This window comes from Dipodomys spectabilis, unplaced genomic scaffold (assembly GCF_019054845.1).
Source record: "Dipodomys spectabilis isolate Male_0828 unplaced genomic scaffold, ASM1905484v1 ptg000480l, whole genome shotgun sequence".
NCBI lineage: Eukaryota > Metazoa > Chordata > Mammalia > Rodentia > Heteromyidae > Dipodomys > Dipodomys spectabilis.
This window is the reverse complement of record NW_024871157.1, coordinates 2,172,366-2,189,311: the sequence shown is the minus strand read 5'-3', so window position 1 is coordinate 2,189,311 and position 16,946 is coordinate 2,172,366. Positions and strand designations below refer to the sequence as shown.

Below are 16,946 nucleotides of genomic sequence, written 5' to 3'. Positions count from 1 at the left end.
TGAGCCTTGTGACTAGGATTTACGTGTGTGAGCAACCAACCCCAGGCTAAAGATTGAATTAAAAAAAAAAAAAAAAAATTTGGTCTTCTAATAAAGAGCACTGACTCGAGCCACATTCCAAAGGCCATCTTATCTTTCTGTTTCCAGAGCTTCCAAAGTGCTAGGCAGTGAGTGCTCTAGGACTGAGCTCCAGCTCCAGCTCTCTAGCCCCTCCTCAGCTTTCTACCATGCCTACAAATCCTTATCAACACCAGAATGCCACACAGGTCTTGAGGCCAGCAAGAGTGGTACTCACACTTCTCCAATCGGTGCGTATGTCGATCCGGTTATGGTAAACTCATTCAGGGAACAAGTATCACCTTCAACTTTGTCCAGAATAAACATCTGTGGGGGAACAGACATCATAGTTTAAAGGTATAAAAAAATATTGCTGGAAAAAACATCTTTGTCAGCGTAAGGCAAAACTCCACTTATTTAAGAAAACACACACAAGGCAATGCGGGGAAGCTCAGCGCTACCTGACTGCTGTGACGTGGGGCTGGGCTGCCTCTCCCATCCCACCACAAACTAATGTCTGAGAAACGAGACCATTAATTAACAACGGCACCAGAGACACGGCAGACAGTCCACAGGAACTTTGAGACCTGAAGGACTCTGGGTCAATAGAAGGTCAACTCTAATGAAAGACTCAGGGGCTGGGAAGATGGCTCAGTAGTAGAGCGCTTGCCTTGCTTGCATGCATGCATGCGGCCCTGGGTTCGATTCCTCAGCACCACATAAGCAAAAAGAAAAAAGCTGGAAGTGGCGCTGTGGCACAAGTGGTAGAGTGCTAGCCTTGAGCTGAAGAGCTGAGGTACAGTGCCCAGGCCCAGAGTTCAGGCCCCACGACTGGACCAAAAAAAAAAAAGAAAGAAAGAAAGACTCAGCTTATTAAGTTGTCTTTGTTTTTTTTTTTTTAAACCAGTTCTGGGGCTTGAACTCAGGGCCTGGGCACTATTAGCCAGCACTCTACCACTTGAGCCACTTTTCTGCCTGGGCTAGCTTTGAACCACGATCCTGAGATCTCTCAGCCTTCTATTTTTTTGTTATTTTTGTTGGTTGTAGGGCTTGAACTCTGGACCTGGGCGCTGTCCCTCAGCTCTTCAGCTCAAGACTAGCATTCTACCACTTGAGCCACAGGGCCACTTCCCGTTTTCTGGTGGTTTATTGGAGATAAAAGTCTCATGGCTTTTCTACCAGATCTGGCTCGGAACCTTGATACTCAGATCTCAGCCTGAGTAGCTAGGATGACAGGCGTGAGCCACCGGCGCCTGGCTAGCTCAGCTTATTTATGTGTGTGTGTATGTACATGTGTGTATGTGTGCGCCAGAACTGGGGCTTGGATTCAAGGCCTGGGTTCTGTCAGTGAGCAGTTCTGCTCAAGGCTGGCACTCTACCACTTTGAGCCACAGCTCCACTTCCAGCCTTTCTAGGGGTTGTTAATTGGAGATAAGAGTCTCATGAGCTTTTAGCCCAGGCTGGCTTCAAACCGTGATGCTCAGATCTCAGCCTCCTGAGTAGCTGGAATTATAGATGTGAGCCACCAGTGCCCCACTAAATGGTTTTTTATTTTACCCCAAATGATGGTTCATTAAGCAATCTAGAAAAAGGAAGGCTAAACCTAGAGAATAAAGCAAATCATAAAACAATGATTTGCTTTTAAGGAAGAAATCAATACATTTAATGTGTTTTGCAAATACCAATTATGACTTCGGGTGGGAGTTTAGCTGCTTCCTCAAATGAAGCTGATCTCTTAACTTTCCCATACCGAGAAATAGAGGACCATAGACATGAAGCTCTAGTCTCCCTAATCCTATAGTTCATAAACTACTTCAGAATTGATTAACTGCCTTCAAATACTGCAGCTTAGGTCAGGTGTCTCAGGTAGCCTTCACGTAAGTAGTGAGCCGTAAGTCCAAGTCAAAGCCTTTGGCGGCATGAAGGCCGATCGATGGCTGGGAGGCACACAGGGCACCCCCCAAGGCTCCGAAGCCGTCCTTACCCTGCAGACGGACATCTGGTTGGTGGTGAGTGTGCCTGTCTTATCCGAGCAGATGACAGATGTGCAACCAAGGGTTTCCACAGAAGGGAGGCTTCGAACAATGGCGTTTTTCTTTGCCATTCTGCGTGTGCCAAGAGCCAGGCACGTGGTGATAACGGCGGGCAGCCCCTCTGGGATGGCGGCGACGGCCAGGGCCACTGCAATCTTGAAGTAGTAGATAGCGCCTCGGATCCAGGAGCCCCCGTGAACAGGGTCGTTGAAATGCCCTATGTTTATGATCCACACAGCGATGCAGATGAGGGAGATGACTTTGGAAAGCTGCTCCCCAAACTCGTCTAGTTTCTGCTGAAGGGGTGTTCTCTCCTGTTCGGTCGCCACCATCTCATCCCGGATTTTGCCAATTTCTGTGTTGACCCCAGTTGCCACCACCACTCCCATGGCTTTCCCAGCAGCGATGTTTGTCCCCTAGAGAGCAGAGGACAGTCCTGGCATCAGCATCACCTCCCAATTCCCTGTCTCACAGGAATCTCCCGGCCCTTCCTAGGCTACTATTCAAGCAAGCAGCAGCGTGGCGACAGCACAGCCGCGTTGCACACCACCCAAGCCAACTCTGCACACTGCTCTGTTCTACGCAGGGCCTCCTTATCCCAGCACAGGCCGCTCCCTTTCTGCATCCCCCATCGTCAGAACACTCAAGCCTCACATTCCCCATGTCTGGCTCTAGCGCCAACATCACAACCTTCCCTCCTTTTGTCTGTTGAACAAGCAAGGTTAGCCGGTGGCTATCTTAGGATTCTGCTCTCTAGAAGATGAAGTGGGCATATACTCACCTCACTGTACACTTTAATTCCTAGTGCCAGAATAACAGTTTCATTAATTTCACCATACCGCGAAAGTACTTTACTTTTCTTTTTTTTTTTTGGGTCTAGTTGTGGGGCCTGAACTCTGGGCCAGGGCACTGTCCCTCGGCTCTTCAGCTCAAGGCTAGCACTCTACCACTTGAGCCACAGTGCCACTTCCGGCTTTTTTCTTTTTGTTTATGTGGTGCTGAGGAATCGAACCCAGGGCCTCAGGCATGCAAGGCAAGCGCTCTACCACTGAGCCAACTTCCCAGCCCAGTACTTTACTTTTCATTAAGAGTTCAAGCACGTTTGACCTATTTTTTTTTTCTGCTCCTCAAAAACATGCCAATCAAAACAAAAGACAAGGAAGTCACACATCCACCATTTTGTGTTGTGGCGGGTTCTCCTCTGGCTCTGGAGAGCGAGCCATCCCAGGCCTTGAGAACACTAACACACTCACTGCCACGGAGCCACATCTCCGCTAACGTTCTTGAGCCTGAGCATGAAGAGTGAAATTATCTTTTAAAATTCCAACTGAAAAACATCTGTGGACCTTTACAGACATAGGAATGTCTCCAAATAAAAACACAACGAGGGCTGGGAAGGTGGCTCAGTGGTAGAGCGCTTGCCTTGCATGCTCGAGGCCCTGGGTTCGATTCCTCAGCACCACATAAGCAGAAAGAAAAAAGCCGGAAGTGGCGCTGTGGCTCAAGTGGTAGAGCGCTAGCCTTGAGCTGAAGAGCTGAGGGACAGAGCCTAGGCCCAGAGTCCAGAGTTCAGGCCCCACGACCGGACCAAAAAATAAATAAATAAATAAAAATAAAAATACAACGAGTTGGAGGCTGAGGCCTCAAAAGTAGTATCTACAAGAAAGACACCTGCACACCGATGTTTATCGAAGCTTTGTTCAACAGTCCAATAGTGGAATTAGCCGAGGGACCTAACAACTAAAAGATGAATGGGTGAATCTGTCACATATATACCATGAGATAGTATACTATTACTCAGATGTAAGGAGAAATGAACCGACATTATTTGCAGCAAAGTGGATGGAGCTGAAGACCAAGGCACTTAGCAAGATGAGCCAAGCGCAAAACGCCCTAAACACCCAAGCTGAGATCCAGACTCCATGTTGCGCACAGAGCTCGATTCTACTATGGGGCTGTGTGGGAGGAGGGAAAGTAATATCCAAAGTAAGTATGAAGACAGCACAAGATCTTTCGCTGAAAACCGTTAAACAGGTAGTGAGAGGGCAGCAAATGCACAATAGAAGGGATTATTCTGACTAAAATACATGCAGCACATGTGAAATACTGTGGTGAAATCTCCTGATACAACTCATATTTACTTAAAAAATAAAAGATGACAGGAGAGTGAAATGGGGGTAAATGTAAGGGGAAGGGGAAATGGAGAGGGTTAATGAGGGTATGTCAAAATAGTTTATACACTCCACTCCTCTACACCACACCTGCACACCTACACATGATAAAATACTTACAGAAAAAAGCATGTTCTTCTTATCTTGGTTGACAGCCCGAGGATCAGGGACGGGGTCAGTGTGCTTGATGACTGAAACTGATTCCCCTAGGCAGGTTGTGAGACAGATGGGATAGTTAGGTCTATGGGAAACAGTGAAACCCAGGTACGGTCATCCATAGCAACCTGCAACCTGACAACACTCACCCACACCAACCTATTAACATTCTTGAGAAATACCAACATGAGAAAAGGAAGCAAAATTTCAGTAATAAAAAGTGATATTAAGCCAGGCGCCAGAGGCTCACGCCTGTAATCCTAGCTACTCAGGAGGCTGAGATCTGAGGATCATGGTTCAAAGCCAGTCCAGGCAGGAAAGACTGTCAGACTCTTCAATAAAAACCACTAGAAAACCGGAAGTGGAATCATAGCTCAAGTGGTAGAGCGCTTGCCTTGAGCTGAAGAGCTGAGGGACAGCGCCCAGGCCCAGAGTTCAAGCCCCATGACTGACCAAAAAAAAAAAAAAAAAAAAGTCCTATTATTGCTGGGTGCCAATGCCTCATGCTTGTAACCCTAGCTACTCAAGAGGCTGAGATCTGAGGATGGTGGTTCAAAGCCAGCCCAGGCAGGAAAGTCCGTGAGACTCTTATCTGCAATTAACCACCAGAAAACTGGAAGTGGTGCTGTGGCTCAAGTGGTACAGCACTTGCATTGAACTGAAGAGTTCAAGCCTTATGACCGAGCAAGAAAACAAAACAAAAAAATTGGTACTATAGCAAAGAATGTCAGGATTACAATCAGCATCAAAACTTTCCATTAAAAACCCAGCCCGTCACCGCTATTATATTAACTGCCCTTTAAAACTGGCAATGAGCCAGCTGGTGGCTCACATCTGTAATCCTAGAAACTCAGGAGGCTGAGAGCTGAGGATTATTGTTTGAAGCCAGCCTCGAAGAAAATCTGAGATGTTTCTCCGTTTAATTAAAAAGGAAAAAAGCCAGAAGTGGTGCTGTGGCTCAAGTGGTAGAATGCTAGCCTTGAGCACAAAGAGGCTCAGGAACAGTAGTGCCGAGGCCCTGAAGTTCAAGCCCCAGGACTGGTTTTTTTTTTTTTTTGGGGGGGGGGAGGGGGGAGGAGTGAGGAGCTGGTAGTGAAATATGTGTTGATAGCCTTTTGATTTTCTATTTATCCACTAATTCAGGTTAGCATTGTTTCAAAAGCTAATCTTCTAAAACCCTGACTTCCAGCTCTGATGAACACTCCACCCACACATAAATGGGAAGTGTTACAATTTCAGATATACAAGTGCAAAAGGCAGGTACTCAAGTCACCCTTTCTGGCCAATTTTGTGTTCATTGTACATTTACTGTAGTGTTAGATGCAAGATTAGCATTCATAGCATGAAAAAAAAATTATAGCCTGAAGGCACACATTAAATAATTTACTTTCCTCAAAATAGGGAGTTAATAATCCAGCCTCATTACTGCTGCTAGTGATATAATTAACTTTTTTAACTTTTGAAATGCAAAAACAAGCCAGGCAGGAAGTCTGCCTAAAGTCAGCCTGAGCAGGAAGTCCAAGAAGACTCATATCTCTAGCCAACTAGAAAAAAGCCAGTTAGAGCGGTGACTCAAGTGGAAGAGCACTAGCCTTCGGCAAAAAGGGCAAATGAGGGTCCAGTGCTGGCACCTAAAGGAAAAAGGAGCCTTGTGGGATGAAGCAAGCAGGCGTTCTTCTACCCCACGTGAGGGAGGATGGGCGCGATGCCACACAGGGTAGCAGCTACTACAGCGTGCAACAAGCGGAGCTTGAAGAGAGTTCAGTGACTTCTCAATATGCAATACTTACCTGTGAGAATTGACTGGTCAACTCGTAGAGTTGTAGATTTGATAGAAGTTAATCTTATATCAGCAGGAACTTTGTCACCAACTAATGAGAAGGAAAAGGGTAGCTAAAGTGAACAACTTTGCAGTAACTATCAACTTCGTATACTTCGTTTACTAACATATTTAGGTAACATGTTCTCTAAGATTACAACCTTCAGCTGAGGCAGAGGAAAAGATAAGCTGTTCAAGCAATAAAGTGCTCCCTCCTTTCTTGTCTTCTTTCTTCTTTTTTTGGTAGTCTCTAGACTACGTAGCTCAAGCTGGCCTCAAACTCAAGATGCAACTGACTCTACCTCCAAGTGCTGAGGTTCTGAGGTTTCAAGCATTTATCACCATGACCAGCATATAGCTCTTCTAAGTGACACTGAATAATCTCACTAGATAAGTGAAAAATAAAGCTATTTCAGAAAAAAAAAAAAGGCAAATTATTACAGAAACTACTTTCTAAACATGAAACTAAAAAACAACAATAGACTGAATTAGGGGCTGGGAAGGTGGCTCAAGTGGTAAGTGCTTGCCTCCCATGCATGAGGCCCTGGGTTCGATTCCTTAGCATGACATAAGCAGAAAAAGCCAGAAGTGGGGCTGTGGCTCAAGTGGTATAGCGCTAGCCTTGAGCTGAAGAGCTCAGGCCCAGCGCCCAGGCCCAGAGTTCAGGCCTCACAACCGACCAATAAAAAAAAGACTAAGACTGAATTAGCAAGGATATATGGGAAACAGATTCTTTTTGTTTTCTTGCCAGTCCTAGGACTTGAACTCAGGGCCTGGCCCCTACTGAGGAATGGAAGCCAGATTCATCTATGCATGCTAAGCAAGCACTCTACCACTAAGCTTACACTCCTAGCCCTGGAAACAGATTTTTTTGTTGTTGTTGGTCATGGGGCCTGGGTGCTGTCCCTCAGCTCTTCAGCTCAAGGCTAGCACTCTACCACAGCGCTCTACCACTTGAACCACAGCACCACTTCTGGTTTTCTGGTTTGTTTTTTTTTGTTTGTTTGTTTTCTTGGAGATAAGAGTCTCATGGACTTTCCTGCCCAAACTGGCTTTGAACGTGATCCTCAGATCTCAGCCTCCTTAGTAGCTAGGATTACAGGCGTGAGCCACTGATGCCAGCTGGAAACATTCTTATATAGCACGACCAAAAGGTCTAGAAATTTCCCAGGTTTTTGAAAGTCAGAGGCACAAAAACCCTGGAGACAACTCATTAGATACTCACACAGAGATTAAAGAAAATTGTTGGAACATTGCTAAAAAAGGAAATACTAAGCCTGGAGGCCTGGTTCAAGCGACAGAACATTTGTCTAGCAAGGCCATGAACTCAAACTCCAACGTCAAGCAAGGCGGCTTCCTGTAGATGGTGCAGTGCTGTGACACACTGTCACCAGCCATGAGCAGTCCACTTGGATTCATAGTCCACCTACGCGTCCAGCTTTCCGGTCACATCACCAACGGCATCATTGTTAAGCACAGTATTTTCACTCTACAGATTCTTCTTTAAGGATTTATCTTAGAGACACAGTTTACTGAGTATGTAACTTGGGGGTGGGGCTCAACTGGCGAGCACCTGCCTGCAAGCTTGAGGACCTGACTCAAACCCCACAATGAGGACAAACAACAATATGTCAATCCAGGGGGAGGCTGGCGGCAGCGTGAGGAAGCATTAATAAGCTGGCAACACCGGGCTGCTGACGTGAGACGCAGGCAGAGACTTCCCACCTTACACTGCGCTATCTTTGGAAATTTGGATCATCAAATGAATGAACCAAGCTCTTGCATAACCTGAAGATATTTTAAACAATTTAGCCTTCTTTCCTGGGCTAAAGAGTTCCTTATAATAGATTTTAAAGGATCCACATCTTAGCCCTTTTCCTTGAGGTGCATTAAGTAAAATGCCACAACAAACATTCAAGCAATTAAATAAAGCCAAAGTTCCACCGCAGCCTGAGAAGAGTACTCAGAATATAGTAGGTACTCAGCACTGCTGTGCATAGCACAAACACACAAAACCAACAGACTGAAGCCAGGCGCCAGTGGCTCATGCCTGTAATCCTAGCTACTCAGGAGGCTGAGATCTAAGGATCATGGTTCAAAGCCAGCCAGGTCAGGAAAAGTCCATGAGACTGTTATCTCCAATTAAACACCGGAAAACTGGAAGTGACACTGTGGCTCAAGTGGTAGAGCACTAGCCTTGAGCTGAAGAGCTCAGGGACAGTGGCCAGGCCCAGAGTTTAAGCCCCACAACCACACAAAAAAGAACCCAACTGACGGGGCAGTAAACAATGAGTGTAGGGGCTGAGACTGTATTTAGTGATGGAGTACTTGCAGGCACGTACCACCTAAGGGCCTAACCCCCTAAGTGTAGACAGCTGTCCCATGACACTCTGAAAGGCAACCACCGTTGACTGGGAAGTATGCTCAGACAGCTAAAAATCCTTACAAATCATCCTCCTGGAATTGCAAATGGTGTTTTTCAGTTAATTCAGACTTAGTTTACAAATGAATTGTCACTAGTTATGTATAAAAGAACAAGTAGGGGCTGGGAAGGTGGCTCAGTGGTAGAGCGCTTGCCTTGCAATGCATGAGGCCCTGGGTTCGATTCCCCAGCACCACATAAGCAAAAAGAAAAAAAAAAAGCCGGAAGTGGCGCTGTGGCTCAAGTAGTAGGGCGCTAGCCTTGAGCTGAAGAGCTGAGGGACAGCGCCCAGGCCCAGAGTTCAGGCCCCACAACCGGACCAAAAAAAAAAAAACAAGTAGACACCGGACCAGTTATCTCTTCAATTCAGTTTGTTTTTCTGAACTTCAGAGCTTTAAACTTGAGCGCAGGGAACAACTGTATAGCCTAAAAAGGCAACGTGGGCACAGGCCAGCAGTTTGTCAATACTGTCTCCAGAGACAAAGATCATCCTCGCCTCTGACCGCTGGGACACGTGCAGAAGGTGAAATCCTGCTGGCAATGCTTATGCAACCAACAGCAATGCTCCCACCAAATCAACTGAAGCTTTTCGCTCTGACACAATTCTGCTCTTGCTACATTGCAGGAAGCACAGCCAACAGATGATCAAGACAGTGAAGTAACCAGATCCAAAATGCAGCAGTCTCCAACATTTAAATGTTCCACAAAGATGCAAAGTTAAATGAATCCTTTAAATGTCTACTGTTCTCATAATGAATCTAACTTTACATGTCTCTGGATATTATGAAATATGTACAAAAATACTATGACCCGGGGCTGGGAAGGTGGTTCAGTGGTAGAGTGCTTGCCTTGCATGCCTGAGGCCCTGGGTTCGATTCCTCAGCACCACCTAAGCAGAAAAGAAAAAACCCGGAAGTGGCGCTGTGACTCAAGTGGTAGAGCGCTAGCCTTGAGCTGAAGAGCTGAGGGACAGCGCCCAGACCCAGAGCTCAGGCCCCACGACTGGACCAAAAAAAAACAAAAACAAAAAAAAATACTATGACCCTAAGTGGAACATTTTCAGATGTTCCTTTGATGTCTGAAGGTAACTGACGTTGAGACTTTTTTGTCCTGTGTGGCACTGCAGCCCTTGCACTCAACACCGTCACACTTCTGAACTGTCACTGATGGACATAGTGATTCTATTTTAACAATGCCAGGTATCAGGACTGGAGACATAGCTCAAGTGCTACAGCATTTGCCTACCCAGTGCAAGGCCCAACCCCAAACTCCAGTGAAACAAGTAAACATGCCATGTGAAAGTCCAAGCTAGCTGGGCACTGGTGGCTCATGGCTGCCATCCTAAACAGGAGGCTGAGATCTGAGAATCGTAGTTCGAAGCCAACCTGGGCAGGAAAGTCCGTGAAACTGATCTCCAAAGCTGAAAGTAGAGCTGTGGCTCCAGTTTAAGCCCCAGGAAAAGCACAAAACAAACAAAATCCCACAACCTAATATAAGAAAAAATTACTGAAGATTCAACCTTATTGTATCACAGCTCTGGCCTTTGGTGTTTTGAGAAAGCATCTCAACTTTGTACAGCAGAGGGGCTGGCCTCAAACTTGTGATCTTCCCATCTCTGCCTCCTGGAGACTGGAATAATAGGAAGGAATTACCTACCCAGCTAGGAAAGTAGCACTTTGTGGCAATAAATATCCAAGCTTAAATTTTCTGAATGATTAACAAGTTATCTTCTAGAGTGAGGTGGAATCAATACTATATTTAAAAGCTGCAAGAAAAATATTTATACAATGGTATTATAAAAACCAACTGTTCTTCCCCTAAAGGTCTAGTTAAATGTATGAAGACGCGGGGTCTCTGAAGCACAAAGTGCATTGGCACACATTTAACTGTTCCCCAGAGTGAAGGATGAGGGCCTCCAATGACAAATGCTAGAGGGAAGGGAGAAGGGTGAATGAATGAGTGAATACGAAATTGACTCTGGAAGCCCTTCAAAACTGGCCTTAAATTCTTCTCAACTTTCTTCCACCTCACAACTGCTTTTCTAACTCTAGCCAATTAAACATTCAGGAATTTAAAGCTGACGGGTGGAGGTTTATAACCTACAGATGGTCAGGACCCCATTTGTAAGAGTATACAGTTCAATGAATTTGGAGTGGGGCCTAGGAATTCACATACTTTAAAGGTTTTCCAAATTAACTAGAAAACCAGGAAAAAGCTCCAAACCACAGGGCCTCCGACTCTGGGGGGCTCTTGCCAGGAGTACTGGCCTAAGAATCTATACTAGCAATATTGCAAAGTAGCTTCCTTGAACACACATTAGAAGACAATCTCTTTGCAGAAAAATACTAAAGAAGCATAAATCCAGGGCTGGGAAGGTGGCTCAGTGGTAGAGCGCTTGCCTTCCATGCCTGAGGCCCTGGGTTTGATTCCTCAGCACCACATAAGCAAAAAGAAAAAAGCCGGAAGTGGTGCTGTGGCTCAAGTGGTAGAGCGCTAGCCTTGAGCTGAAGAGCTGAGGGACAGCGCCCAGGCCCAGAGTTCAGACCCCACGACCAAACCCTCCCCCCAAAAAAAAAAAAACAAAAAAGAAGCATAAATCCAAACTGGTTGTTTTTTGTGCCGGTTCTAGGGCTTGAACTCAGGGCCTGGGTACTGTCCAAGCTCTCCTTTGAGCCACAGCTCTACTTCCAGCTTTTTGCTGGTTCAACTCATTCTTATCTCCAATTAACAGACTTTTCTGCTGGCTTGAATCATGATCCTCAGATCTCAGCTTCCAGAGTAGCTAGATATAGGCATGAGCCCTCAGTACCCAGTGCAAACTGGTCCACTAACCCCTCTATACTTTGACTGTTTTCTTAGCTAGAAGAACCTTCACATCACTTTGACCAACCTACGCCATGTTTTATACACAGTTAAGACCAAGAAGTAAAAAGAAGTTATGCCTAAGGAAAGGTCAATTAATAAAATACTTCTATAACATGCCAAGTGACTCTACATTATTCCTTTTTTTTTTTGTTGGTCATGGGGCCTGAACTCTGGGCCTGGGCGCTGTCCCTCAGCTCTTCACTCAAGGCTACAACGTCACTTCCGGTTTTCTGGTGGTTTATAGGAGATAAGAGTCTCACTGACTTTCCTGCATGGGCTGGCTTTGAACCGCGATCCTCAGATCTCAGCCTCCTGAGTAGCTAGGATGACAGGCGTGATCCACTGGCGCCTGGCAACAGGACCATTCCTTTTGTCTGCAGATTGAATATCAGGCTCTCCCATAAAGCAGGGCTCCCAAGATTGTTTGATGTGCGGCACTGAGATTGATTCAAGAGCCCAGTGCACACTAGGCAAGCCCTCAGCCACTGAGCGACACCTCCCCCACAACTTGTGTGCATTTCAGAAGAGGGGAATTTCAGCGCTGCGAGCAAGGCAGTCAGTGCTGCTCCAATGACGGCGTCCCATACGGTTTCCTGGACGGGGCTGCCAGGGCCGAGGGCAGGTGGCAGCGGGAAGATCTTACTCTTGCCAAGGGAATGCTCTCATTTTTAATTCCAGTTTTGGTTTGTTTTTTTGTCTCTTTGGGTTGAGGCAGGTTAAATAAAGAATAATCTGTATTTGAAAGAAACTACCTTCCATTTAACACCTGACTCTTTAAATCCATCCTTCACTTACTACAGTCCGGTTCTTTCCTCTCTACTGTAGAAAATCTGAACAAAACTCTTAGAATATACTTTAAGAACACAGGAAGAGTCGCCTAAAGGAAATTATTGCTCTGCCACACTCTAGAAGTGAATGGAAGTTTTAAACTTCAAAGAGTTTAGAAACCATGGGATTTAAATATACTCATGTTTTGGGCTGGGAAGGTGGCTCGGTAGTAGAGCGCTTGCCTTGCATACATGAGGCCCTGGGTTCGATTCCTTAGCACCACATAAGCAAAAAGGAAAAAGCTGGAAGTGGCGCTGTGGCTCAAGTGGTAGAGCGCTAGCCTTGAGCTGAAGAGCTGAGGGACAGCACCCAGGCCCAGAGTTCAGGCCCCACAACCAGACCAAAAAAAAAAACATAAATATACTCATGTTTTAAAACTAACACTCCTCAGAATTCAGGGCCTGGCACCACGGTTTGGCTTTTTCACTCAAGGCTGGTGTCTTCCTTTGAGTCATATTTCTACTTCCTGGTTTTTGGCGGTCAATTAGAGACAAGAGTCACCGACTTTCCTGTCTGGACTGGCTTTGAATTGTGATCCTCAGATCTCAGCCTCCAGTGCCCATTTTTAAATTATAAAAACAAAACATGTAGCCAAGTGCTAGTGGCTCACACCTGTCATCCTAGCTACTCAGGAGGCTGAGATCTAAGGATCAGGATTCAAAGTCAGCCCAGGCAGTAAAGGCCATGAGACTCTTAATCTCCAATTAAGACACAGACAGACACACACAGACACAGAGACAGACAGACAGACAGACAGACAGACACACACACACACACACACACACACACACACACACACACACACACACACGAGCTATGGCTCAAAGTGGTAGAGAGCTAGCCTTGAGTCAGAGCTTAGGGACAGTGCCCCAAACCATTGTTTTTCTCTCCCTCCCTTCACCCCACCCCCACGCCCCCAGTCACGAGTCTTGAACTCTGGGCCTGGGCACTGTCCCTGAGCTCTTCAGCTCAAAGTGAATGCTCTACAACCAGGAAAAAGCTCCAAACCACAGGGCCTCCGACTCTGGGGGGCTCTTGCCAGGAGCGCCAGCCTAAGAGTCTACACTAGCAATATTGCAAAGTAGCTTCCTTGAACACACATTAGAAGACAATCTCTTTGTGGAAAAATACTAAAGAAGCATAAATCCAAATTGGTTGTTAATCAGAGATAAGAGTCTCACAGACTTTCTAGCCCAGGCTGACTTTGAACTGTGATCCTCAGATCTCAGCCTCCTGAGTAGCTAGGATTATAGGCGTAAGCCACTGGGGCCCCAGACTTCAAGCCATTAATAGTATTTATCACCTTTACATCTTTATGAATAGCACTGATTATAAAATGGGTCATTAAAACAAAACCAGGTCTCTTCCTGTATTAGCACATACAGATCTGTGTCTTTTTTCAATGGCTGCATAGGAATAATCATAGGTAGAGGTGCTGCTTTCCTCTGAGTGTGCTATAGGGCTTCTATAGTTACTAATTCAACTTGCACAACTCGTAAAGAATGGGTGACACCTTCACTCCTGGTTTATAAACAAGGTACCTCTAAGGTCACAGCATTTTACTGCCATACTAGTCTCCACTTCCATGGCCTTCTAATGTTTTTCTAGTAAAATATTGCAAATACTTTTATGCCCCCTTTTACTTCTATAAGACAGATACACAATGGAATTCCCTACAAATGCATTCTACTTCCACCAAATTTATATCCTTGCCATTTCCCCATTACTTTCAAATTCATGGTTGTCCCAGTAATGGCAATGTTGAGTACCTTGCTTACTTTTCAAAAACCTTACTATGGCTAATATGTCACGATTAGGAAAAGTGGTCCTGTGGTTTCTTCTGGTTTTTTTGTTTGTTTTTTGGTTGGTTGTGGGGCCTGAACCCTGGGCCTAGGCACTGTCCCTCAGCTCTTCAGCTCAAGGCGAGTGCTCTACCACTTGAGCCACAGTGCCACTTCTGGTTTTCTGAGTGGCTTATTGAAGAGTTTCATGGACTTTCTTGTCCAGGCTGGCTTTGAACCGCAATCCTCAGATCTCAGCCTCCTGAGTAGCTAGGATTATAGGCGTGAGCCACCGGCGACCGGCTTGGTTTTTTGTTTTTTGTTTTTGGTTGGTCATAGGGCATGAACTCTGGGCCATGTTCCTCAGCTCTTCAGCTCAAGGCTAGCATTCCACCATTTGAGCCACAGCACTACTTCCGGTTTTCTGGTGGTTTATTGGAGACAGGAATCTCACGGACTTTCCTGCCTGGGCTGGTTTTGAACCGTGAGTAGCCAGGATTACAGGCATGAGCCACTGGTGCCCAGCCTGGTTTTTTTAAATTGTTGTTTTCTTCAAATTTTAATCTCACTGGCAAGAACTGAAAGCTGACACTTGACTGGTACTGTGTTACAACTGAGTGGAAGAGAAAGCGGTTACAGGAAGTCAGAAGGTGCCAGCCCATGAAATCAGGTCGGCCTTCCGGGTCAGCTGGTCGGTCAGGGCCCAAGAGCAGGAGAGACTTCCCAGCGTACCTCACCTGTCAGTTCAAAGTCTCAGCTATCCTGCCTGAAGAGATAAAGCTTGTACGTCTCAAAACTGCTTGTAATACACCTACACTATTTTTTTTGTTTTCAACTATTTTACTCTGTTAAGTACAAGTTAACATGAAGAGTTTCCGTTTCTACATTTACAGTAACAAAAACCATCATAAAAGGCTGCGATGTAGCTCAGTGGCAGAGTGCTTGCCTAAATATTAGAACACTTTAAGACGAGTTACCCTATCCCCACCAAAAAAAAAAAAAAAGAAAAAGAAAAAGATCACTTCCTCAGGTACCTAGATACATGTCTTAGACCTGTACCTCTAGCTAGGCCTTATTTCCCCATTCTTCTCACTGAAACAATCTCACCAAAACATGATCAACCGAACACATCTCTTCTATGAACATATAAAAACTGTTTATTCTAACAATGTCTCACCAACACTATGTAAATTGCTTAAATCACATAATTATATTGTTTATTTTTTCTTTGGTGTAGAGCCACACCTCTAGCCCAGCTTTTTTGCTGGTTAATTGGAGATGATAGTCTTGGCAGACCTACCTACCTGGGCTGGCTTCAAAGCATGAACCAACAGCCTCCAAAGTAGTTAGGATTACGGGATTACAGTCAACTGTACTGGGATCCAAATTTCAATTCTTTTTTTTGGCCGGTTGTGGGGCTTGAACTCAGGGCTTGGGCTTTGTCCCTGAGCTTCTTTTGTTGAGCTCAGGGCTAGCGATCTGCCACTTGAGTTACAGCACCATTTCCAGTTTTTGAATGGTTAATCGGAGATAAGAGTCTCATGGGGACTTGGCTTCAAATCATGATACTCAGATCTCAGCCTCCTGAGTAGCTAGGATTACTTACAGGCATGAGCCAACAACACCTGGCTCCAAATTTCAATTTTAAAAACCAAATATCCAGCATTCTAGGAAAAGTCCATAAGACTCTTATCTCCAATTAACCTCCAGAAAAAGAAAGTAGCACTGTGGCTCAAGTGGTAGAGCGCTAGCCTTGAGCTGAAGAGCTGAGGGACAGCGCCCAGGCCCACAGTTCAAGCCCCACAACCAACAAAAACAAACAAATTACAGGCATGAGCCTCGGTGCCTGGCTAGCCTTCAGTATTTTTAAAGGGTTATTTAAAACTAAAGGACCAGGTGCTGAGGGCTCACCTGTAATCCTAGCTATCTAGGAGGCTGAGATCTGAAAATCACCATTCAAAGCCAGCTCACACAGGAAAGTCTGTGAGAGTCTTATATCCAACTAACCACCAGAAAACTGGAAGAAGTACTCAAAGTGGTAAAGTGCTAACCTTGAGCAAAAAGAGCCCCAGGGACAGTGACCAGGCCAAGTTCAAACCCAATGACTAAGCAAACGCAAACACACACACACAGACACCACGCGTGCGGCCGAGTTCAAACCCAATGACTAAGCAAGCAAACACACACACACACACACACACACACACACACACACACACACACACACACACACACACACACACACACACACACACACACACACACACACACACACACACACACACACACACACACACACACACACCATGCGTGCGCGCAAGTGCAGGCCTACACAAGCATTCATCTTCTGGGCAGGAGGAAATCCATAAGACTTTAACCACCAGAAAGCTGGAAGTAGAGCTGCAACTTAAAGTGCTAGAGTGCTAGCCTTGAGCAAAAATGCCCAGAGATCAGTGGTGGCTCATGCCTGTCATCCTAGCTACTCAGGAGGCTGAGATCTGAGGGTTGTGATTCAAAGCCAGCCTGGGCAAGAAAGTCCGTGAGACTCTTATCTCCAATAAACCACTAGAAAACAGGAAGTAGCGCTGTGGCTCAAGTGGTAGAATGCTGGCCTTGAGCTGAAGAGCGCAAGGACAGCACCCAAGCCCAGAGTTCAAGCCCCACAACCAACAACAACAACAACAACAACAACAACAAAAAATGCCCAGAGACAGCACACAGGCCCTGAATTCAGGCCCCACGACTGACCAAAAAAAAAAGAAAAAGTCTCACAGACTTTCCTGCCCAGACTAGCTTTGAACAGTGATCCTAAGA

General features: G+C 45.7%; 1 protein-coding gene across 1 annotated transcript in view; it reads right to left on the bottom strand.

Moving 5' to 3' along the window:
• Nucleotides 1-16,946, bottom strand: part of Atp2a2 (ATPase sarcoplasmic/endoplasmic reticulum Ca2+ transporting 2) — a 43,073-nt gene that overhangs the window by 10,441 nt on the left and 15,686 nt on the right. The window contains exons 6-9 of the mRNA XM_042669003.1: nucleotides 6,208-6,288; nucleotides 4,382-4,467; nucleotides 2,042-2,506; nucleotides 296-384 (exon numbers count right to left, since the gene is read on the bottom strand). Of these exons, the coding sequence (XP_042524937.1) occupies nucleotides 296-384; nucleotides 2,042-2,506; nucleotides 4,382-4,467; nucleotides 6,208-6,288 (721 nt within the window). The remainder of the gene's footprint in view (nucleotides 1-295; nucleotides 385-2,041; nucleotides 2,507-4,381; nucleotides 4,468-6,207; nucleotides 6,289-16,946) is intronic.